This window comes from Chiloscyllium punctatum, chromosome 37, assembly GCF_047496795.1.
Source record: "Chiloscyllium punctatum isolate Juve2018m chromosome 37, sChiPun1.3, whole genome shotgun sequence".
In the NCBI taxonomy this organism is placed as follows: Eukaryota; Metazoa; Chordata; class Chondrichthyes; order Orectolobiformes; family Hemiscylliidae; genus Chiloscyllium; species Chiloscyllium punctatum.
The window spans coordinates 19,460,992-19,485,477 of record NC_092775.1 but is presented as its reverse complement, the minus strand read 5'-3'; the positions used below and the strand labels follow the sequence as shown (position 1 = coordinate 19,485,477).

Sequence of the window (24,486 nt, the reverse complement as noted above, 5' to 3'; positions counted from 1 at the left end):
TTTGAAGTTATTCAAAACAATTATGTACTTTGATGGACACCATGTCCCCTTCAATAGGAAGACTGAACACATTTCAAATTATGGAAAGACAGTGGCATCTTTCGGCGATAATACATAGCCTAGTATTTTGAGCTTGGGTCCTTAAGCAAGATTCTTTGTAGAAGTTAAACAAAAAGATGTCAATTAAAAGAAATCATATTTTCACAGATCATATTCTCTCTCATCCACAGATGTCGCGCTGTCCTCAACGTTTCTCCCACATAACCAATTATCCCACTAACAGCCTCATTTATCTCACTTTCAAAACATTTCTTTGGGAGCATTGTTCTTTTACAATACCCTTGTCCAACATTCTATTGACTCCACAGTTGGCCATTCTTCCCTTATGATTTTCCAATCTGGCTGTGGGAAAAAAAGAATTAACAGCTAGTGTGCCAAATACAGACAAGAATTCATGTGCCGTTCCTCCAATCTAGTACACTATATACAACATTAAATTTGCTTGTTGTGGTTCTGTTCGCCGAGCTGGGAATTTGTCTTGCAAACGTTTCGTCCCCTGTGTGACATCCTCAGTGCTTGGGAGCCTCGTGTGAGGATGTCACCTAGACAGGGGACGAAACGTTTGCAAGACAAATTCCCAGCTCGGCGAACAGAACCACAACAACGAGCACCCAAGCTACAAATCTTCTACCAAACTTTGAATTCAATTTGCTTCTCCACTATAGGAGGCCAATATGTAAATTGAGTGATAATTTTCCAACATTTATGTTCTACCCATAGGATACTAGCTTTACTGTAGCTCTGCAATTGAGCATCCCTTATTTCTATTACAACCTTTTCACCATTGCCTTTTCTTAATTTCCAAAATGCAACATATTTTAGGGAACAATTTCAGCAATGAAATGCCATTCATCTTCAACGTTCTGCTACTATCTGATTTGAGCACATGATTTTCATGGCTTTGGATTTCTTTTCTCATTTCCTGCACGCACCTATCACCCACTTTAATTATACAAAAAAAAATTCAATCGTCTGATAGTAAAATGTTAGTCTAACCTTTTCAAATATTAATCAACCTGCAGTATATTTCAGTTATTGACAAAATGAGGTTAAAACCAGATTTTCAAAACCAGAAATAATTTAAATGCAACTAAAACATGGTTCAACCTGTGATAGCTTCAATGAGGAAACTGTGGGATATTTGAATAATAATTTTGAACAAAAGAAAATTGCTACAAATGCCAACTTTTTCAAATCGCATGCAATAAAACCACCAGCACAAATTATTTTTCAGAAGGTTAGTGCTGAAAATAGTGTTAACACAGAGCATGTAAGGTATATCAGCATGATCACATTCTAATCTAGAATTTTCTAAAAATATGCGTACGCTCCCAAGTAGCATTGCCTGGTATGGAAACCTGCAACTCTAAGGCCAAGAAACAAGATTGCAAAGTCCTGTGGATGTATTAAAGACTGTGATCCCAGCACTGTCAAAAATCATTGAGACTAAGCAAGCTTGTTCCACAATAGCAAAGGCTGACAATATGAATAAATAAAATCAAAGTTCCAAAACTGACCAACAAACTGAATACTGATGAGCCTATTACCTGACCTGCAGGCAGCAATTCTATAAAAATTAGTGATCACATACTTCTTTCCAAGAAGAGGAGGGTTTGTATTGCTCTTTATTGATCTGCAACAAGAAAATTTAGTCCTTTTTTTTGCACAGGTGGTTATATTCTTTGTATATGAGCAGAGGCTAAACTCTTCCATTTGAACTGCTAATTTTTTTCCCCATTTTACCTCTGCTTGTTCACAGCACTCAAATATGGGTCTAAAACTTTATGGGGTGCATCTGCTTGTGTAATGTTTTGACTATCCCAATAACAGGAAGGTAGGTTGTAAAATCAGCTTTTCTGAAGAACCAGAAAAAGAATGATTACCCTCAGAAGTCATAGTTCAGATACTTACAGAAAAATTACTTGCTATAAATCTCCAGTCATTTTTGCCATATTGATTTACCAGCTTCTTCAATTTTTCATCCTATATGAAAGCAAAAAGTTTAACTTAAACGTTATAATGTCATTAATACCCTGTTGTAGATAGTGTGATGCTTCTTGCAACGTTTATATAGATTATAGGGCTTTGTGCCACAAAGATTCAAACCAATTAAACTGAGAGATTATGTTTCTACACTAAATTAGAATAATTTGTATTAGAGCATTAAACTAGATTTGGAGCATGTTTAATAAGTTAAAGATAGCAATTTCCTCAAAGCTCGACAATAAGCCTATTTACCATATAGAATCAATGACAATCAGTGCATTCATGGTTCTTTTTCCAAGAACTACATAAAATGCTTCTGCTAATAGATTTTATCATTCAGTCCATTTATACCATTAACAAACTTTTCCTAAACAAAAGAAAGTGATCCCTTTAACAGGTTACTCTGGTGCAGTCGTGTGTCATAACATGATTCTGGATTAGTGGTGCTGGAAGAGCACAGCAGTTCAGGCAGCATCCAAGTAGCTTCGAAATCGACGTTTCGGGCAAAAGCCCTTCATCAGGAATAAAGGCAGTGAGCCTGAAGCGTGGAGTTACCTCGTGTGTCATAACATGTCTGAACAGGATAATTAACAATATCTACAACTGACCAGCATACCCACTGCCAGTATTTTAGAAACCTGAATTCTAATAGCTGTTTGAGTCTGCTGCAGCAGATAAAGCAGAGCAGTAGATGGCATCACAAACCAGCAGAAATTGAAGCAAACTACTCTGCTTTCAAACTATTGAGGCCCTGGCACATGCTTCAGTACGGTGGAGAATCAGCAGGTAAGCAGCTGCATTGGGTATAAGTGAATTTGTTTAAATACATGTTTCCACACTGTAGGGAATCTAATCGAAAATCGAATTAAAGTGAAAAAAAACGAACAGCCTGATACAATGATCACAATGTTTGATTGTTGTGCACAACGGTATCCAAGTAAATGGAATACTCATGTCAAAAATGCTCTCTTTTCAGCAGTCACCATAGCTATTTTTACTGCTGATATGCTGCATGGTTTCTGCGACACATGCTTGAAGATTGATGTTTCCAAGTATGAATGTCAATGCCTTAGAGGTTCTTGATTTTTCCACTGCAGATCCCTTCCAAATCCACTACGAGAATCCGATGCTGCTACTGCTTCATCCACTACAAATGGAGCACGCTGCACATTGCTCTTACTGAAAGAACAGATTTGATGCTCATTAAATTCTAACACTTCCTTTCTGATGGGTTTTCAGTGAAATTGATTGATTTAATTTATTGTCACATGTACATCGGTACAGTGAAAAGCTTTGTCTGTGAGCAGTACAGGCAGATCATGGCAATCAAGGATCAATCACAGAGTGAACAAAAAACTTGGACAGCGTAAAGCGCACAGGTCACGCCATGCAAGGCAAGATCAACATTAACAAGATCAGTTGTATTTGAAGTCAGACAGTCCATTCATCAGTCTAATAAGGGCAGCAAAGAAGCTGCTCTTGAATCTGCGCGTGTGTGTGTGTGTGTGTGTGTGTGTGTGTGTGTGTGTGTGTGTGTGTGCGCGCGTGTTTGCATGTGCGTGTGCGCGCGTGTGTGTTTGCGTGCGTGTGCGCATGCATTTGCATGTGTGCGTGTGCGTGTTCAAATATTCTGGTACAAACATAAAATCAGCAGTCCTGAAAGAGCAAGAAGTTTAGGGCCCTAAAAAAATTGCGAACAATTCCTGGACTCAATACCTGACTAGAGAGTCCACGATAAGTTTTAAAACATCAATAAGAGAATCTTTGAATGTTTTTAGTAATATCAATCCATTACAATCCAAGAGTTGGATTTCTTTCCAAACAGGGTAAAAACAATGACTGCAGATGCTGAAAATCAAATACTGGATTAGTGGTGCTGGAAGAGCACAGCAGTTCAGGCAGCATCCAACGAGCAGCGAAATCAACGTTTCGGGCAAAAGCCCTTCATCAGGGCTTTTGCCCGAAACGTTGATTTCGCTGCTCATTGAATGCTGCCTGAACTGCTGTGCTCTTCCAGCACCACTAATCCAGTATTTCTTTCCAAACAGGCAGGTTATCAATGAAAGATACTCCACAGTTCTGTGGATGCTCTTTACTTCAGATTCAAAAAACAACTTCAAAACATGGCACAGTATGCTTCAGTTGATAGAAAGTATATCATCGCCTTTCTGGGGTACCAGGAATTAAAATTTTACAATGGATGGTATTTTAGTATATTTGTTGTTTTTTAAAAAATAAAAACATTTGGTTTCAGAGCAGATACCTCTTCCGAAGACCATTTGACTTTGAAGAACTTATTTGCATCTTTATGGTCTGGAATATCGAAATCCAAATCCTGTGAGGGGTCATCCAATTCTTCACTATATGCATATATGAGAAGAAAGCACATGAATTAGAGATTCATGCAAGCACTCCCTGTGAGTTAGAGCTAAAACAGCAATTAGTAAAGTCAACTTAACTTGTGGAAGGAAGATGAAGCTAGTTCATTCTAACTTGATTTATATTAAACTCTGCTCAGGTATAGTACTACTCTTCCTTCTAGTTTATCAAAGGTCAATGTACAAGACAGAAATTTGTTTTGAACATGGACCAACATGTCATGTTTCGTTTTATTCGAAATAAATCAAAACTATGCAATATCCCTGCCAGCAAGTGAAGATAAAGCAGGCTCTAAAATTATAATTAAGATCAGAAGGGAGGTGAAGAGGCTAGCACGTTTAGACCTTCAGAACTGATGCAGAAACAGCTTTCTGAAAACAGTACCCGATACATGGCCAGGAACAGATGGAGTCTAATCTGGCAAAGGTAGAAGATAAGGGGTGGTTGGGAGGGTTGCTTTTCATTCTGGAGGCCTGTGACCAGTGGTGTGCCACAAGGATTGGTGCTGGGTCCACTGTTTTTTGTCATTTCTATAAGTGATTTGCATGCGAACATAGGAGGTACAGTTAGGAAGTTTGGAGGTGTAGTGGACAGTAAAGGTGGATACCTCAGAGTAAAATGGGATCGTGATCAGATGGGCCAATGGTCCAAGAAGTGGCAGATGGAATTTAATTCAGATAAATGTGAGGTGCTGCATTTTGGAAATCAAGGCAGGGCTTATACGTTTAATAGTAAGGTCTGGGGAGAGTTGCTGAACAAACAGACGTTGGAGTACAGGTTCATAGTTTCTTGAAAGTGGAGTTGCAGGTAGATAGGATAATGGAAAAGGTATCTAGTATCCTTGCCTTTCTTGGTCAGAGCATTGAATATAGGAGTTTGGAGGTCATGTTGCAGCTGTACAGAATACTGGTAAGGTCATGAGGGGCATCAATAGAGTAAATATACAAGGTCTTTTCCCTCGGGTGGGGGAGTCCAGAACTAGAAGGCATAGGTTTAGGGTGAGCAGGGAAAGATTTTAAAGGGACCGAAGGGGCAAATCTTTCATGCGAAGGGTAGTGCATCTTTAGAATGAGCTGCCAGAGGAAGTGGTGGAGGCTGGTACAATTACAACATTTAAAAGGCACCTGGAAGGGTCTATGAATAGAAAGGGTTTAAGAGGAATATGGGCCAAGTACTCGCGAATGGGATTAGATTAATTTAGGATATCTAGTTGGCACAGACGAGTGGGACTGAAGGGTCTGTTTCCGTGCTGTACATCTATGACTCTATGGCAGCAAACCGTAAACCCATAAAAAAGAAACAAAAAGGGGCAGCATGATGCTTCAGTGGTTAGCAGTGCTGCGTAACAGAACCAGGGACCCAGGTTCAATTCAATCCTTGGAAGACTGTGCAAACTTCAAACAGATATTCCTCCCCATGTCTGCATGGGTTTCCTCCCGCAGTCCAAAGATGTATGGGTTAGGTAGATTGCTAAATTGCCCTTGGTGTCCAGGCATGTGCAGATCTAGGTGGATTAGCCATGGAAAATGCAGAGTTGCAGGGATAGGGTTGGGGGTGTGGAACAGTTTTCGGAGGGTCAGCATGAATGCAATGGGCCAAATGGCCTGCTTTCACACTGTAGGGATTCTACTTTAAAAATCTTGATGATTTCTGGATTCTATGGGTCAACCTTTAAATTTTTAAGATTCAATGGCAAGAAAACCACAGAACTGTTATAGTCAACACTTGTTTATGAATTTTAAAAGAATACATTTGGGGAAGAAAATCTATATAAGATGAATCAGTGCTTTCTGGATGATAGCATCTAAAAACAACAATTCATAACTATTTTCTCCTACCAAATAATTTTCATTAAGTATTTCTACACAATTATTTTGTTAACAATTTAATCAAAGACCAACAAGACAAACTACTGATGCAGTCAGTACCCGGTAATATTGTTAAATTATTTCAAGATGGAACGTATAATTATAAACCTTGGTGATGCAAATTCACAACCAAAAAAAGTCTTATTGTTTCACTATTTCCTTTTACTCAAAAAGGAATCAGCAATATAAAAGACCTCAGTGTCTAAGTTTCCTCACTTAGCTGGTAGGTTCATTCTCAGATGTTTTGTCACCATGCTAGGTAACATCATCAGTGAGCCTCCATTAAAGGGCTGGTGTTCTGTCCCACTTTCTATGGTCTGTTATGGTGGGTGATACCATTTCTGTTCTTTTTCTCAAAGGTTGGTAATTGGGTTCCAAATCGACGTGCTGATTGATGGAGTTCCGGTTTGAATGCCAGGACTCTAAGAATTCCCATCCATGTCTTTATTTAGCCTGTTCTACAGTAGATGTGTTGTCCCACTCAGTGGTATCCTTCTTCGTCTGTGTGTAAGGATACGGGTGATAGTTGGTGCTCTTGTATCCTGGTGGCTAGTTTCCTGCCTGTCTGTGCAAAGTAGTGTTTGTTTCAGGCCTTGGAGTATTTTGCATCTGACATTTGTTTTGCTGGCTGTTTGTAAAGAGTCCTTTAGGTTCATCAGTAGCTGTTTCAGTGTGTTGGTAGGTTTGTGGGCTACCATAATGCCAAGGAGTCAGAGTAGTCTGTCTGTCCTCTCAGATGTCTTTGATGCATGGTAGTGTGGCCTGAGTCTCTGGACATGTTGCATTTTCTGGTTTGGGTGTGTTGTTTAAGAATCGGCAAACTGTGCTCATCAAGTACCTGTATATATTGTATAGGTGTTTTTCTTCTGCTGCTCATAGTTCCTGGGTGCTGCAGTGTATTGTAGCCGGTTTAAATAATGCCTTGATGCAGCTGCATTGGTGGGTGTTGGAATGATTGCTCTTGTAGTTGACTATCTGCTGTTTTCCTATAGACACTAGTCTGTAGTTCTCAATTGACGATTTGTTCCACGGTGATCTCAGGTGGGGGGGGGGGGGGGGGGCTGTTGTTGTTTTCTTCCTCTTTGGTGAAAGTTATGCCAGTAAGGACATTCGTTTTATGACCACCAAGGTACCCTCTACACACCAAACCCAAAGCTCGGTTTGGATTTCGGGGAGGACTGTTTGTTCTCATCTTTGCATAATTGCTTCTGCTAAGAATCCTGATATCTGTGATACCATGGGTACCCCATTGATTTGTTTGTAGGTCTTGTCGTTGAAGATGATGTGGGTAGTGAGGCACAGGTCTATTAGCTTGTGAATGATGTCCTTGCTGATAGAGCTGGTGCTGTCTGTTGTTTGTGTCCTTGGTTCATCTAGTAGTGCGATTACTGTTTCTTTGGTCAGGCTGATGTTTCTCATTTAGATTACCTACAGTGAGGAAACAGGGCATTTAACCCAACAAGTCCACACTGACCCTGTGAAGAGAAACCTACCCAGCCCCATTCCCCTACCGTATATTTACCCTGATTAATGCAACTAACACTATGGGCAATTTAGCATGGACAATTCACCTGACCTGCACATCTTTGGATTGTGGGAGGAAACCGGAGCAGCCAGAGGATGCCCACACACACGGGGAGAATGTACAAACTCCACACAGACAGTCGCCAGAGGCAGGAATCAAACTCTGGTTCCTGGCGCTGAGAGGCAGCAGTGCTAACCACTGAGCCTCAGTGCCACCCCAAGAAATATGGTTTCACCTTTCTCCAAATATTATGCTCCATTTCCAATTAAATGTTGTCTGTTAGATTAGCCCATTTTCTTTTTATTAACCTATTTTCCTGATCAACCTGTTCAGAGATGTTATCACACACCTTTGGAGCAGATGAGACTTGAACTCAGGCCTCCCTTATTCAGAACACGGGCACTACCACTGTGCCACAAGAGGGCCCTTTGTTTATTGTTCATTGATGTGAAAAGGGCCATTACATTGAAGGAGACCATGACTTTGTCCTCTATCTTGGTGCCTTTGATGATGTCCAGGAATTCTTGGATGGAGTGGCATGAGTTTTCTACTAGGTATATCAGTTTATAGTGAAGTTCCTTTGCTAGTCTGTCTGTCGGTATGCCAGGAAGTGAGACTATATGTCTTAGGTAATCCATAGAAACAGGGTGCGTTGGATCCATCAGGTTTCATTCTTTGGAGATCTGTCTTGTTCATTTTGCCTGTTTTGTGGAGTTTCTTCAGTGAGGCTATGGTATGGTTTCCTAGCTGTGGAGTTGGGTCCATCGCCACCTGTTGGTAGGTGTTGGTATGTGTGAGTAGCAAGTTCACCTTTTCAATGTATTGTGTTCTGTTTAGGATGATGGTCATGCGCCCTTTGTCTGCCGGGTAGGATTACAACGTTTCTGTTGGTTCTGAGTCCTTACAACACTTTTCTTTTCAAGTGTGTTGAGGGTATTCCCTGCTTAGTGTTGGTGCTACTGTCTGTGTGATGGCCTGCTGGGTTTATTCTGTAAGTCGGTTGTCTTTCAGGGTTGACTCCAGTGCTGCTGGGAATTCATTTTTGTCCACATCTCTGAAGTTGTAGTTCATCCCTCTTACAAGGACAGCTTTTTCCATGTCTGTGAGTGGTCTGCCTGACAGGATCTTTATCCAGGCTTCTGAATTGTCTGTATTGTTGTTTTGTGTGAGCTTGTACAGCTTTTTCGTTTCCTTTCGCCTTGGTTTGCTGCTGTTTGATGCCGATATTGTGATCCTACCAGCAGACAAAGAGTGCAAAGGGACAGATAGAGTCATAGAGATGTACAGCATGGAAACAGACCCTTCGGTCCAACTCGTTCATGCAGACCAGATATCCCACCCCAATCTAGTCCCACCTGCCGGCTCCCAGATCTCTCCAAACCCCTCCTATTCATTTACCCATCCAAATGCTTTCTAAATGTTGCAATTGTACCAGCCTCCATCACTTCTTCTGGCAGTTCATTCCATACTGGTGTGTGAAAAAGTTGCCCCTTAGGTCTCTTTTATGTCTTTCCCCTCTCACCCTAAACCTATGCCCTCTAGTTCTGGACTCCCCGATCCCAGGGAAAAGATTTTGCCTATGAAATCCAATAGATCTAACACATCCCATTTCTTTGGATTACTTAAGATCACAACCCAGGAGTCCCCCTTAGACCCATAGTCTCACTTGCCAGCACATGGACAAGCAAAGGAACTTCACTGAAAACTGAAATTCCTAGTAGAAAACTCATGCCACTCCATCCACTCCACCCAAGAATTCCTGAACAAAGACACCAAGATAGAAGAGGACGAAGTCATGGTCACCTTCAATGTAATGGCCCTACTCACATCAATAAACATCAGCTTAGCCAAAGAAACACTGATCACACTACTGGACAAACCAAGTACACAAACACCAAACAGCACCAACTCCATCAGCAAGGATATTATCCTCATGCTAGTACACCTGTGCCTCATTATCCACTTCACCTTCAATGACAAGACTTACAAACAGATCAATGGGACGCCCATGGTATCACCAATATCAGAATACTGAGCAGAGACAGTTCTGCAAATACTAGAACAAACAGTCCTCCCCAAGATCAAACACAAGCTTTGGGCCACTAAGTAGACGATAGCTCAGTTTCATGATAAGTAAGCTAAAAATGTGTTGCTGGAAAAGCGCAGCAGGTCAGGCAGCATCCAAGGAGCAGGAGAATTGATGTTTTGGGCATGAGCCCTTCTTCATTCCTGAAGAAGGGCTCATGCCTGAAACGTCAATTCTCCTGCTCCTTGGATGCTGCCTGACCTGCTGTGCTTTTGCAGCAACATATTTTCAGCTCTGATCTCCAGCATCTGCAGTCCTCACTTTCTCCATCATGAAACGGAACAAATAAGAAACCTACAACATCAGTGAAGGGCTTTTGCCCGAAACGTTGATTTCGAAGCTCCTTGGATGCTGCCTGAACTGCTGTGCTCTTCCAGCACCACTAATCCAGAATCTGGTTTCCAGCATCTGCAGTCATTGTTAATGATGTAAAAACTACATTCTTACGGGCATAAATTTCACCATGGAGGAAGAAACAACAGACTCCCCTTCCTAGATGTCACAGTGGAACAAATAATCAATGGAGAACTGCAGACCAGCATCTACAGGAAAGCAACACACATACACCAGATAATCAACCACAGGAGCAATCATCCATACACCTACAAATGGAGCAGCATCAGGACATTATTTAAATGGGCCACAACACACTGCAGTACCCAGGAACTACAACCAGCAGAAGAAAACACCTATACAACATATTCACCAACAACAGGTACCTGATAAGAACAGTCCACCAATTCTTAAACAACAAACCCAAACTAGATAGCACAACAGGCCCAGAGACTCAGGCTACACTACCATACAACAAAGACATCTCAGAGAGGACAACCAGACTACTCCGATCCCTTGGTATTATGGTAGCCCACAAACACACCCAAGCAGCTACTGATGAACCTAAAGGACACTGTACCAACAGCCAGCAAAACAAATGTCAGATGCAAAATACTCTACAAGGCCTGAAGCAAACATTACTTTGGACAAACAGGCAGGAAACTAGTCACCAGGATACACAAGCACCAACGAGCCACCAAAGGACATGACCAACTATCACTAGTATCCTTACACACAGATGAAGAAGGACGCCAGTTAGAGTGGGACAACACATCCACCCAAGGACAGGCTAAACAAAAGACATGGATGGGAATTCTTAGAGTCCTGCCATTCAAACCGAAACTCCATCAATCAACGCATCGATTTGGAACCCATTTAATCAACCTCTGAGAAAAAGAATCAGAAATGATATCACCCACCACAACAGACCAAGCCACACAAAAAACGGGACAGAGCACCAGCCCTGCAACTGAGGCTCAATGATGATGTTGAGGAAGTTTTTTTTGAAGAAGGGCTCATGTCCGAAACATCGATTCTCCTGCTGCGCTTTTCCAGCAACACATTTTCATCAATGATGATGTTACCTAGCATGGTGACGAAACATCCGAGAACAAACCTACCAGCTCAGTGAGCAAACTTACAACCTGAACCTCAACCTGAGCTACAAATCTTCTCAAAAATCACAAGTGTAAAAGACCTCTCAAAATTCCTATTAAAAAGTTTTTAACTCAAAATAAATTGACTAGTTTTTCTTGGTTTTACATTTACCATTTCTACAATGCATTTCTCAACTTCAGGAAGTCCCCAGAAGCTCTTCACAGAAAAGATTTGAATCTGTTCACTGGTATAGTATAGGAAACAATTTGTTCATGGCAAGGTCCCACAAACAAACAGTCACATAACGATGAAAATAAAACAAAAACTGCAGATGCTGGAAAACAAAAGACAGATAATGTTGAAAAACTCAGCAGGTCTAGCAGCATCTGTGAAGGTAAAGCAAAGTCAACATTTCAAGTCCAGTGACCCTTCAGTTCAGATGAAGAAACATTGACTTTGCTTTGTCTGCAGAGATACTGCCAAAACTGTTGAGATTCTCCAGCAATTTCTGTTTTGTACAAAGTCATGATTTTCTATTTTTATTCCAGCATAAAGCAACAAAGGATCAGGTCCACCCAAGGAGGATAACACAATATTGCAGTGGAGTGCCAGTTTTTAATAAATACTTAAATCTCCAGATTAGGACTTTAATCCATCACTTCCAATGTGAAAGTTGACCGACAACTGGAAAGGGAAGTTACTGACAGAGGTTAAAAGGCAGGTTTCATTACAAATGCACATTCCTTCAGACGTTCAGACAGCTAACGCAATTTGCTCAGAAGGAAACAAAAATCAACTTTTATTCCATCACCCTGCCCTTTGCAACATTCATGTTTTACGATGTTTATAAATGCTACAAGTTCCCATTTAAACGTGATTTGCCCCAGTTTTGAAGAATTCTCTACTTCAATACGCCTCTACGAATTAAAAAAAAACCTTATGGCGTTGCACTCCTGCTCCCGACTCAAGATAACACGCACATTATTAATTCACCGAAGGACACAAACTATCTCTCCCGCATAATTTTGTCAAAGATGTGAAATATTGCAAACATTAATTATTGTACTGGGGAAAATCCACAGCCCGCACCATCGCGCTCTCTGAAAGGAGATGTCGGAAATCAAAATGAGCTTTATCTGTGTTTTTTAAGATAATAAAGCTTCAGGGTCGGTCAGCCACTCACCACAAAGTCTGCTGTGCCATGGAGAGGGGAGAGAGGCCCACAAGGACTTCCATTACCTCAGGCTCACTATCGCCTGGGGGTCGACCACCATCAAGCGGGGCACACTAGAAGAAGTTATGCCTTCCTTTTTTTTAAGATAAAATAAAATAACAAAACTGTATAAACCGCTGCTCATACATCCGACAGAGACCTTGGGTCACAAAAGCGTCCGATCCTTTGTCTCGGACACTCTCCCGCTCCGACTCCGGGAAGCCGTTTCTTAAAACCCGCCAAATGCTCCACTTTTCGCTGGCCGCCGCTGCGCCTGCGCACTGGCACCCGCTGGATCCATCACCGCCCCGCGGGCCGGCCGGGGCCCACCCCAACCAGAGGTGTCCCGCCCCCGCGTGTTTGTCCCGCCCACCCGCTGGTGTGCCCCGCCCCTTCCACTCCAATACCTCCTGTGCTCACGTCCCACTTAACAAACATGGGTTTCGATGGTAATCCGCGGGGAGGTAATCGTATAAAGGGAGACAAAAACTGCAGCCCTACCCTTTCTACTCGGCGAATCCAACCTCTCTACTCTCTTTCGGATCACTGAGGCATGACTTTAACGTTAAGATTTTTTGGGGGGGGGAAAAAGGGCTTTTTTGGCAGAATGCCAGATAGCGTTGCACACGTCATCCAGCCCACTCCCGGGCCAACGTTCCATCTGGCGGGATGTCCAAACCGTTTCTTCCTCAAAATGTTTCACCAGTGCGCACCTAAAGACACATTCAAACCAGAGTGGAAGCAGCACCCATGCTAACGAAAAACAAAGAAATCTTACATTCATATAGCAAAACTATAAACTAAAAGCCAACCTCAACAAGTTTGACAGCATCTATGGAGTGAGTCGACTTTTCAAGTCTACTGATGGGCCAAACCTGCTGAGTTTCTCTAGCAATTTCTGAAACCCTAAACATTAACCGAAGGGTCTATTTCCGTGCTGTACAACTCTATTAACTGATTTGGAGTCTTAGAGATGTACAGCATGGAAACAGACCCTTCGGTCCAACCTGTCCATGCCGACCAAATATCCCAACCCAATCTAGTCCCACCTGCCAGCACCCGGCCCATATCCCTCCAAACCCTTCCTATTCATATACCCATCCGAATGTCTCTTAAATGTTGCAATTGAACCAGCCTCCACCACATCCTCTGGCAGCTCATTCTACACACATACCACCCTCTGGTGAAAAAGTTGCCCCTGAGGTCCCTTTTATATCTTTCCCCTTTCACCCTAAACCTATGCCCTCTAGTTCTAGACTCCCCGATCCCAGGGAAAAGACTTTGCCTATTTATCCTATCCATGCCCCTCATAATTTTGTAAACCTCTATAAGGTCACCCCTCAGCCTCTGACTTCTTACCATATCTGCTGAGATTTTCCAGCAATTTCTGTTTTGTTGCAGTTCTTTGTTTTATGTTATTTCATTTGTATAGCACATTTCACGACCAAAGGTCTCAGTACATTAAAGCCTTTAAATACTTTTGAAATATAGTCACTCTTGCAAATGTAGAGGTGGCACCCAGTTGTGAGATACTGACAAAAGATAGGGCACTCTTGCAGCACAGTGGTAGTGCCTGTGCCCTGGATAAGGGAGGCTTGAGCTCAAGTGTCACCTGCTCCGGAGGTGTGTAATAACATCTTTGAACAGGTTGATCAGGAAAAAAAGTTAATAAAAAGAAAATAGGTTAACGTAACACAGACGACATTTAATTGGAAATGGGAACATAATATTTGGAGAAGGGTAAAACCCTGTTTCTTGTGCGTCATTAAACTTAAATGGCATTTGCAGTTGCTAAGATTTTTAAAGTTAGAATATTTTTCCTTGAATGGCTTGCAAAAAGCTGGACAAACTGAATTGGTAGAAAGATTAGACATAATTCAGAATCACAAAATTTACTATGCTATGAAAAGAACCCATTGAAACCATTGTGTTCATATTAGCTTCTGAGCCCATTAACTTACTGCCAAACTCCTGTCTTTTCCGAACATCCTGTACATTGGCTGACTATTTAAATAGAAACAATGCCCTATACTTTATGAAAAATGTTATTTCTTGCATTGCTTCGTTTGCAAAACACTTTAAAACTATCCCATCTGGTTCTTGACACTTTTATGAGCAGGAACAATTTATTTCCTTATCAACTCTGTCAGGACCCCTCCTGATTTTGAAATCCTCGATTAAAACACCCCTCAGCCTTCTCCTCCAAAGGAAATGGTTCCAACTTCTCCAATTTACCCTCCTATCCAAAGTCTCTCATTCAGTGTTCCATTCCCAAAAACCTCCTGCACTCCAATGCATTCAATGTTTTCCTCTAGCATGGCACCCAGAAACATACGCAATGCTCTAGCAAAGGTTCGAACAGTTTTCCCTCCTCTTGTACTCTATTCCTCTATTAATGAAGCCTAGAATACAGAATGTTTTATTAAACACACTCAACCTGCTCTTTCTAATGACTTATGCACATGTACATCCAGGTCTCTGTTCCTGAACATCTTTTGAATAAAGTCATTTTTTTAATATTGTCCTTTCATATCTCTAACGAAGCATATCATTTCTTCGTTCTCTGCAGTAAACTTCAACTGCCAGTTATCCACTCCTTCTACCAACTTTCAATGTCTAAACTTCATACTATCCTTCACATGGTTTTAAATTTTGTCTGCAGCTTTGAAACTTTCCCCCGCACACAAAGATCTAAATCATTTATATATCAGGAAAAGCAATGATCCCAAAACCTACTCCAGGGGTACTGCACTGCAAAACCTTCTTCCAGCCCTAAAACTACCCATTTACTATTAATCTCTTTCCAGTTACAGCCAGTTTTGCATCCATATTGCTACCATCTCCCATTCCACTAATTCACTTTTCTCACTAGTCTGTTGTGTGGTATTGTATCAAACACCTTTCAGAAACCTACTTCGAACACATTAACAGCCTTGGCTTTCGACTTCACATATTACGTACTATTCTCTATTCTAGTGTGTCTGCCTCTTCCAGTACTTTTTCTAATATTTTCTCTCGGTTCCCATACCATTGCTATGTTAGCTTAAACAGTCAACAGCGACAGCAAAACGCCCTGCAAGGTACTCAGTCTCAACTCTGTTTAGATGGAACCCAACTGGCTTGTAAAAACCGAAAGAACCGCATGTGCTGTAAATTAAACAAAAACAGCAATTGCTGGAAAAAGCTCAGCAGGTCTGGTAGCATTTGTGCAGAGAAATCAGAGTTAAATGTTTCGGGTCGGTGACTGTTCCGAGGAAAGGTCACCGGACTCGAAACGTTAACGCTGATTTCTCTGCACGGATGCTGCCAGACCTGCTGAGCTTTTCTAGCAACTTTTTTTTCAACTGACTTGTACGTGTGCAGTCTCTCCCAGAGCTATCCCAGTGTCGCAAAAATCTAAAAGTCCTCCCTCTTGTACTATCTTTCCAGCTACACATTCATCTATCTTATCTTCCTATTTTTGTACGCACTTGCACACGGAATTATCTAGAGATTATGAGTTACGAAGTCCTGGTTGTAACTTTCCTCTTGTATCTCTATATTCCAATTGGAGGACTACATCCCCTCCTTCCCATTTTGTCAGTTGCGAGGGTCCCCGATGATGATGATGATATCAGTACCAATTCGGATCACAACTTTGGCTGTTGCACGAGTTAGACCAAAGGCTCTGTTTCCGCGATGTATATCTCTATGACTCTATTCATTAGACATTGGCTATGATTGTTATTGGGTGTGATTGAGATCGCAAAAGGTTCAACTTCAGATAAACATTCCCCCACCCCCTCTTTAACTAAGATTGTCTAATTATTTAAGATGCAAATGTTCTCACAAAGGAACAATTCCCAAGGTATTCAGGTCGTCATAAGATTTTAATTGCCCACGGTGTAATCTATCCTAAACGTATTTAATCTGTAGGGCCAGGCGAGAATGCATTTTAAAGGCATTGGCCCATGTTTTAATTATGATCTCTTCGGCTTTAAGCACGACTTGAACCATTTAAATGGTTGTTTAAAACTTACTTTCAATAGGACGATTCTACGATTTAGCCAAGCTCTAACAGCGCGAAACCCTTCTGTTGACTCAGGAATATTGAAAACTCGTGAATGAATATTACTCTCAGCCTGCCAAGTAGGTGAACACAAACCTACCAACCAAAACCCACAGCCAAAAATTGAAATGGCTGATAGCTCTATTGATGAAAATGACTGTGTCAAAGAGCAACCATACAGGAGGGTACAATTTCAATAATCACTTTATATTCAGTTACGTAACAAGCGCCGAAAGGACCTGAACTAATTAGATCATCGGCGTTGATAATTCGCACCTATCCCAGAATGTTCAGAAATCGAATAAATCTGAGAGTTTTCATTAATTGCACGTGATATGCGTGGACATAGACAGCAACGGTACAAAGCACTTTCAAAAGACGGGCTTGCTTAGTTTTGATTCACGTAACTATGAATTCAGCTCTGGATAGAGGCTTTGTGACTGATGGAATTGGGACAATTTCTTCGTCTAGTTTTGACCAGTCAGCTAACCTCTCGACAATAACAAGTGGAGGCCAGTTTATCAATACTGGACAAAGACCAAGCTGTTCTAAGTGGGACCATGGAAAAACTGGTAATGAAAGTTGCCAGAACAGCGACGATTTATTTTGCAAATTCAAAGCCTCGTGTGTCCTCTTAAGAAAAGAAGTCTCCACACCTCATCCACTGACGACCAACTGGCCTTCTCTGTCTCTCTCTCCAGCAGATTCAACTTTACTGAGTCGGTCAGCAGGTACTCCGTCGAACACTGACTTCAGCATTCAGGAACATCGGCCGTGTCCTTCTCCTTCAGAATCGAAGAGTTTCTCTTTAGATGTGTTGGGTACTACATCGTCCACTCCACTCTGGGATGAAGACTCGAAGGGCTTTGTGGATTTTCCGCAGTCTGCAGGAATCCCAATCGACCTCTCCAGCATACAGGTCACCTTAACCCTGGAGGATGTCTCTGAGATTGCAGTGCCCAGTAATATTGAACCTTCTGCAGATCTAAAGGTTTCCTCTTCCCCTTGAGAGCCCGAGGAGAGATGGAATGGGCACGAATCCTGGAAATAAATCGCCACTCTGCCAGAAAGGCAGATTTGCAGAAGTGTCGACTAAAAGCGGGAAAAAAAAACAAACTTTCACTTTTTTGGGGATAGTAATGTCTTGTGATGCAGATAATTTTTTTACATGGTTAAATAAAATTTGATTTGTACTAACGTTCCACTTACAAAAATTGTCGTCACTGGTTTCTCGCTATTTTATTCTGTTTATCAATTTTGGTTTTTCTACTTCATCCCGGAAAAAAAATTTTTAAACAAAACTCTGCTGTTTGAAACGAAAATTCAAGTTCCGTCGACACTTTTTTTTCAAATAGTGCAGACAGGTACACCACGGGGCTAGATAGAATTTCCTCTACTCAGTTAAACAGTGTAAACTGACATTCACCATCTCAACCAAGCAATCCCAAGCTACAACACGATTAAATAATGCTCCACTTTTTTTTTGAACTGGAAATAAAGCTTCCCCAAAACCATCCCTGTCAGACGCTCCTAGGACAGAAATAGATGGTGTAAAGCTTTGAATTTAACACATACTAGTTTCAAGTACTTTACGCCTTATGTTCATGGCTTAGTTTTAAATTATTCTTAACGTTTATTGTTTGAACTTTTGACTTCTATTGCTATTCCTACATCTTCTCACCCATTTTCCTGAAGCTGATATTGCTGTTTCAATTCACTTAATCTGCCTGTATCAACTAAGCTTTTTGTATTTAGAGCATCCTGGTTTCACTTCAAATGAATACTGCCCAGCTATTGCTTGCATTTACTACCTCACTAATTTCCCTGCTTATGAATCCAGATCATTGTGTTGAATTTCTTTGGCTTTCAGGTGTAGCAGATACACACACTTGTTTACAACTGGAAGCTTGAACGTCTTCTGTTTGTGTTGTAATTGTCAATGGGATTGAAACTATTCAAGTGTAGACTTATGATAATGTGTCCCTTTGGAGTTGAAGGTTACATGACTCAAGTACACTGACCTTTTGAGCAGCTAAAATTTCCCCCTTAGAAACAAAAATTGCAGATGAAGGAATCCAAGGTCGTCAAACAGGAGACTGGAGGAACACCGCAAACCAGGCAGCAGCAAGAGGTAGAGAAGTTGACATTTCGGGTTTAACTCTTCAGGACTTTTTCCCCAGCCAACCTAATATTTAAATTCAATATTTGATATTGATTCACTACATTCATCTTACAAGCCATTAACCATATTCTTTCTAGCACAAGTGAAATACTCCACATAAAACTGTCAATCAAAACTTACCACCAGGCCCTGTTTCGAATTCCTGTAAGTCACAAGTTTGGCCTCAGCTACAGTCCTGGGTCCAGTAGGGATGCTTTATAAAGGATATAAAACGCTAGAGGATATTAAACAATTCAGGAGGGTTGCTCCAGGGATAAGAAACCTCAGATATAAAAGGCAGTCCCAACTTCCTTTTCTTTGGAGAAGACTGAGGGGATTTTATAGAGGCATTGAAAATAATGAGGATCTACAATGAGAAACTGTTCCCACTGGTGGAAGCATAGAATGAGGACACAGATTGGATGAACAAAAACAAGAATGAGGAAAATCTTTCACTCTGTGAATGATTAGGATTTGGAATGAACTATATTAGCGTGTGTGAAAGCAGATTCAGTTAAGTACCACGAGGATCGGTGCTAGGTCCTTTACTTTTCATCATTTATATAAATGATTTGGATGCGAGCATAAGAGGTATAGTCAGTAAGCTTGCAGATGACACCAAAATTGGAGGTGTTGTGGACAATGCAGAAGGTTACCTCAGATTACAACAGGATCTGGACCAGATGGGCCAATGGGCTGAGAAGTGGCAGATGGAGTTTAACTCAGATAAATGCAAAGTGCTGCATTTTGGGAAAACAAATCTTAGCAGGACTTATATACTTAATGGTAGGGTTCTAGGTAGTGTTGCTGAACAAAGAGACCTTGGAGTGCAGGTTCATAGCTCCTTGAAAGTAGAGTCACAGGTAGATAGGATAGTGAAGGTGGCGTTTGGTATGCTTTCCTTTATTGGTCAGAGTATTGAGTACAGAAGTTGGGAGGTCATGTTGCAGCTCTACAGGACATTGGTTAGGCCACTGTTGGAATACTGCATGCAATTCTGGTCTCCTCCCTATTGGAAAGATGTTGTGAAACTTGAAAGAGTTCAGAAAAGATTTACAAGGATGTTGCCCAGGTTGGAGGATTTGAGCTACAGGGAGAGGCTGAACAGGCTGGGGCTGTTTTCCCTAGAGCGTCGGAGGTGGAGGGGTGACCTTATACAGGTTTACAAAATTACGAGGGGCATGTATAGGATAAATAGACAAAGTCTTTTCCCTGGGTTCAGGGAGTCCAGAACTAGAGGGCATAGGTTTAGGGGGAAGAGGGGAAAGATATAAAAAAACACCTAAGGGGCAACTTTTTCACATAGAGGGTAGTACATTATGGAATGAGCTGCGAGAGGAAGTGGTGGAGGCTGGTACAATTGCAACATTTAAAAGGCATTTGGATGGGTATATGAATAGGAAGGGTTTGGAGGGATATGGGCCAGTGCTGGCAGGTGGGACTAGATTGGGTTGGGATATCTGGTCGGCGTGGACAGGTTGGACCGAAGGGTCTGTTTCCATGCTGTACATCTCTAAGACTCCAAATCAGTTAATAGAGTTGTACAGCACGGAAATAGACCCTTCGGTTAATGTTTAGGGTTTCCGAAATTGCTAGAGAAACTCAGCAGGTTTGGCCCGTCAGTAGACTTGAAAAGTTGACTCACTCCATAGATGCTGTCAAACTTGTTGAGGTTGGCTTGTAGTTTGTAGTTTTGCTATATCAATGTAAGATTTCTTTGTTTTTTGTTAGCATGGGTGCTGCTTCCACTCTGGTTTGAACGTCTCTTTAGGTGCGCACTGGTGAAACATTTTGAGGAAGAAACGGTTTGGACATCCCGCCAGATGGAACGTTGGCCCGGGAGTGGGCTGGATGACGTGTGCAACGCTATCTGGCATTCTGCCAAAAAAGAGTTGGACCAAAGAGTCTGTTTCCATGCTGTACATCTCTATGACTCTATGATGTTTTCAAAAAGGAAAACAAGTAAACTGCACAAGAATGTGCAGGGTTATGGGGGAGAATGGTATGAGATGAATAGCTCATTTGAAGGGTTATGCAAACAGTGGGCCAAATGGCCTCCTGCACTGTAAAGATTAAGACTGAAAATCAATTATACAATTGATTCAGAAAGAGGCATTTGACTTGTTATGCTAAATATTCAAACAGCTTCACTCCTCCTTTTTCCAGCAATGTTTTATTAAATACATTAACAACTTTTTGAAACCTGCATTTCATCCCTCAAATCACACTACATTCCACAAACGTTTTTCATAAATTCTCCAAAGGCACCCACATCCCATTCGTTGTAGGCTAAGCTTTAGTGCTGTTTGTTTGGGCATTATTTCTTACATTATATATCTCAACCAATTCAAAAAAAAAGTTGTATTAATAGAAGGAGATTGGTACAACTAAATTTCTGTACTCCTACATCCACTCCTGGTTTTCTCAGTTCAAGTAGCTGAGCTACATGCCCAATGTCTTAGAATTAACTGCTGGCAAGTGTTAATTAATATCACCTAGAATAATAGTGTGATCATGGAAGGGGATGGAAATTGGGAAACTGTATAGTTGGACTCTAGATTGAATATCAGGATGAGGGAACGGGCTGTGTTTCTGGGTATATGGCTCAAAGATTCTAATGTTTGAATATTCCTGTGCAAGAATCAAGTGGTTCATGATTTGAGATAACCAGTTCCATGAAGTTGACATTTTTGGGTCCTGACTGACAAAAGTGCAGCTATTCCAGTTCCATCCAAACTTTGTGCATCAATTTCCAGAAACAGTTATTGAATTTCTGTAGCCTCAATTTTATTGTAACTTCAGTTAGGCCAACTCTTTACTGTCCTACTAATCATTTCAAAGGGCCAGAATTTAAGTAACAAACGCGAATGTGTAATAAAAAAACATTTATTTACAAATTAAAGTACAAACCAGAAACTTAACAGAAATAAAACAGTAATGCTCAAGTAAATGTGTGCAATTTAAAATCAAAATTCTCACCTAGATACTTGTCACTTTAAATCAAATACTATGGAAAGATGGACTTGAGGTTAAAGTTAAGTGATGATCAGTAACTGGAGGTATTTAGAAGCATGAGTGTTTTACAATATGATAAGTTCGCCATCATCTTAAATGTAACAATGTAGTGTATAAAATGCCTTTGTGTACAGACAAATGATTAACTCTTTCAATACAAAAATATACATTTTTGAATAAGGAATCTAACATTTTGTAAGTTACAAGCTGTAGAAGAACCAAGTCCTGTTGATATCTCCATCGTAAGGAGATTTGCTGAATCCACGCAAATGCAACAGTTCAATTTCAGTTATTTGGCAAAGTAATTACACCAGCCTCCTCGGTGTCTAGGTAATGATCCTGTCGAGAAACAGTATAATCATAAGTGTACTGCAATGCATCTGACAGGATTTCAATTGAGCATAATAAATTATTTTGTAATGGATTACATTTTTAAAAGGTCAATATTCGCAAGCTTGATGGTTATACGCTTTCACTGCAAATTAAAAATTTCTTAAATTCACCTGATTCAACTTCTTAAACTCCACCACCTGGAAAAAGATGTGCTCCAAAATTTCTTTTGCGCTGCGACTATCTTGCCTATTTGTTACACCGAGAATATCACCGCACTTGCGAACATAAAATTCAAGATCGTCATCAGTACCTGGGAAGAAATCAAAAGTTTAAGAGTCCTTTCAATGTAACAATATCTCACTATTAAATAGCAGAAATAACTGGAATATAGAAAAGGATAATCCTAGATGAAGATAAGTAGGTCAAGCTTGCTTCACATTATGGTGCCTGACAACGGAAAATCAGATTTCTCAGTTGTGACAATATAATGCTCGAGTGCCCATAAAATACAAGGGCATTGTTCAATAGTTATTCTGTCATGGTTGGATTATTGGTGGTATTCTCTCCAAGTGTCTTCAGCTGATCTGTAAACTGAAGTCCCAAATAAGTAGTCAACTCACAACACTAGGTTTCCTTTTTGGGTTATGGATGACATTGCCAGAGTCAACCACACAGATCTGAAGATAAATGGAACCAGGATTTTTTCCTCAAGAGGGAATTAGTAAACTAGTCATTTTTTGTTCTGCAATCCAAGAGCTCAGAGTCATAGAGATGTACAGCACAGGCCCTTCTGTCCAACTTGGCCATGCCAACCAGGTATCCTAACCTAAACTAGTCCCATTTTCCAGCACTTGGCCCATATCCCTCTAAACTCTTCCTATTCATATACCCATCCAGATGCCTTTCAAATGTTGAAAAAGCCTCCACCACTTCCTCTGGCAGCTCATTCCATACATACATCACCCTCTGCGTGAAAAAGTTGCCCCTTAGGTCCCTTTTACATTTTTCCCCTCTCAGCCTAAACCTATGTCTTCTAGTTCTGGACTCCCCACCCCAGGGAAAAGGCCTTATCTATTTACCCTATCCATGCCCCTCATGATTTGATAATCCTCTATGAGGTCACCTCTCAGCCTTCAATGCTACAGGGAAAACTGCTGCAGCCTGTTCAATCTCTTTCTGTAGCTCAAATCCTCCAACCCTGGGCAACGTCCCTGTGTAATCATTTTTTCTAGTGCCAACACAAATATTGAAATTTAATTCATAAATCTGCCAACAGATTTGTGAGCAAAGTTAGATCTCACAGAATAAAAGGGAAAGTAACATGGAAACAAAAATTAGCTGAGTGACAGGAAACAATGCTTCAAATACGTTTTTCAGATTGGAGAAATTTTATAGCGGAATTCCCTCTAGATCAGTGTTCTATTAATGATCTAGACCCTACAGAGAATACAACCTTGGAAATATTGTTAAAGTTCAAAAAGACATAGGAAGACTTGTGGAAGGGGTAATCAATTTTGGAAGAACTTAGAGACAATATAAAATGAAAAGGTACAACTCTAAAGAGGGTGCAAAATTAAAGGGAGTTGGGGTATATTTGTTTAAATCATTGAAAGATGACAAGTTAGTGTCACAAAATGATTAAGAAAGCACCCCAGACTTTATTAATGGAGACAGAATACAAAGGAACGGAGGTTATGTTAAATTTGCATAATTGTGATTGAACCTCGATATGAAGTATTGTCATAAAAGGATGTGAAGATATAGGTATGTACAAAAGATTCACAAGAATGGTTTCAGGCTTCAATATTCTATATTTTCTTATCATAACAGACTTCAGTTATGTAAATGGAATGCAGGTGTCGGGGAAATTATCCCGGGGGAGGTGGGAGATTAACCAGAGATATTCAAATGATAAGGGACCAAGCCAGGGTAGACAGAGAAAACAGTTCTGGTTAGTGGAAGGATCATGAACAACAGTGCACAGATTTAAGATAATTGCTAAGAAGTGACTAAAAAAGAACATTGCCAAAGTTCACTTGTCCAAATTAAGTCCGAAAAAATGGATTCCATTCAAAGTTTTATACCTTCGTCCAAAGGTTTTAATTTAACGATTCAGAGATGCCAGTGTTGAACTGGGGTGTACAAAGTTAAAAAATCACACAACACCAGGTTATAGTCCAACAGGTTTAATTGGAAGCACACTAGCTTTCGGAACGACGCTCACAATCACCTGATGAAGGAGTGTCGCTCCGAAAGCTAGTGTGCTTCCAATTAAATCTGTTGGATTATAACCTGGTGTTGTGTGATTTTTTAACTTTTTAATTTAACAGTTTCTATGTTTGGAAATCTTGAGAAAAAAAATTTGATTAAAATGTGTCAAT

At 40.8% G+C, this 24,486-nt stretch overlaps 2 protein-coding genes across 8 annotated transcripts in view; both read right to left on the bottom strand.

Annotated features, from left to right (window-relative positions):
- Positions 1 to 12,848, bottom strand: part of mybl2b (v-myb avian myeloblastosis viral oncogene homolog-like 2b) — a 54,374-nt gene extending 41,526 nt beyond the window's left edge. The window contains exons 1-3 of one of the 3 annotated variants that reach the window (XM_072556388.1): positions 12,519 to 12,848; positions 4,310 to 4,406; positions 1,972 to 2,043 (exon numbers count right to left, since the gene is read on the bottom strand). In XM_072556388.1, coding sequence (XP_072412489.1) covers positions 1,972 to 2,043; positions 4,310 to 4,406; positions 12,519 to 12,571 — 222 coding nt within the window. In that variant the 5' untranslated portion in view covers positions 12,572 to 12,848. Of the gene's footprint in view, positions 1 to 1,971; positions 2,044 to 4,309; positions 4,407 to 6,509; positions 6,563 to 12,518 lie in introns of those variants that run through there. The other 2 variants (XM_072556390.1, XM_072556389.1) reach the window with 2 other exon arrangements.
- Positions 12,849 to 21,627: 8,779 nt separating this feature from the next.
- ift52 (intraflagellar transport 52 homolog (Chlamydomonas)) overlaps positions 21,628 to 24,486 on the bottom strand; it is a 42,780-nt gene continuing 39,921 nt past the window's right edge. For all 5 annotated transcript variants that reach the window (XM_072556384.1, XM_072556383.1, XM_072556385.1 and 2 more), the window contains 2 exons: positions 22,276 to 22,415; positions 21,628 to 22,111 (listed from right to left, as the gene is read on the bottom strand). In XM_072556384.1, coding sequence (XP_072412485.1) covers positions 22,058 to 22,111; positions 22,276 to 22,415 — 194 coding nt within the window. In that variant the 3' untranslated portion in view covers positions 21,628 to 22,057. The remainder of the gene's footprint in view (positions 22,112 to 22,275; positions 22,416 to 24,486) is intronic.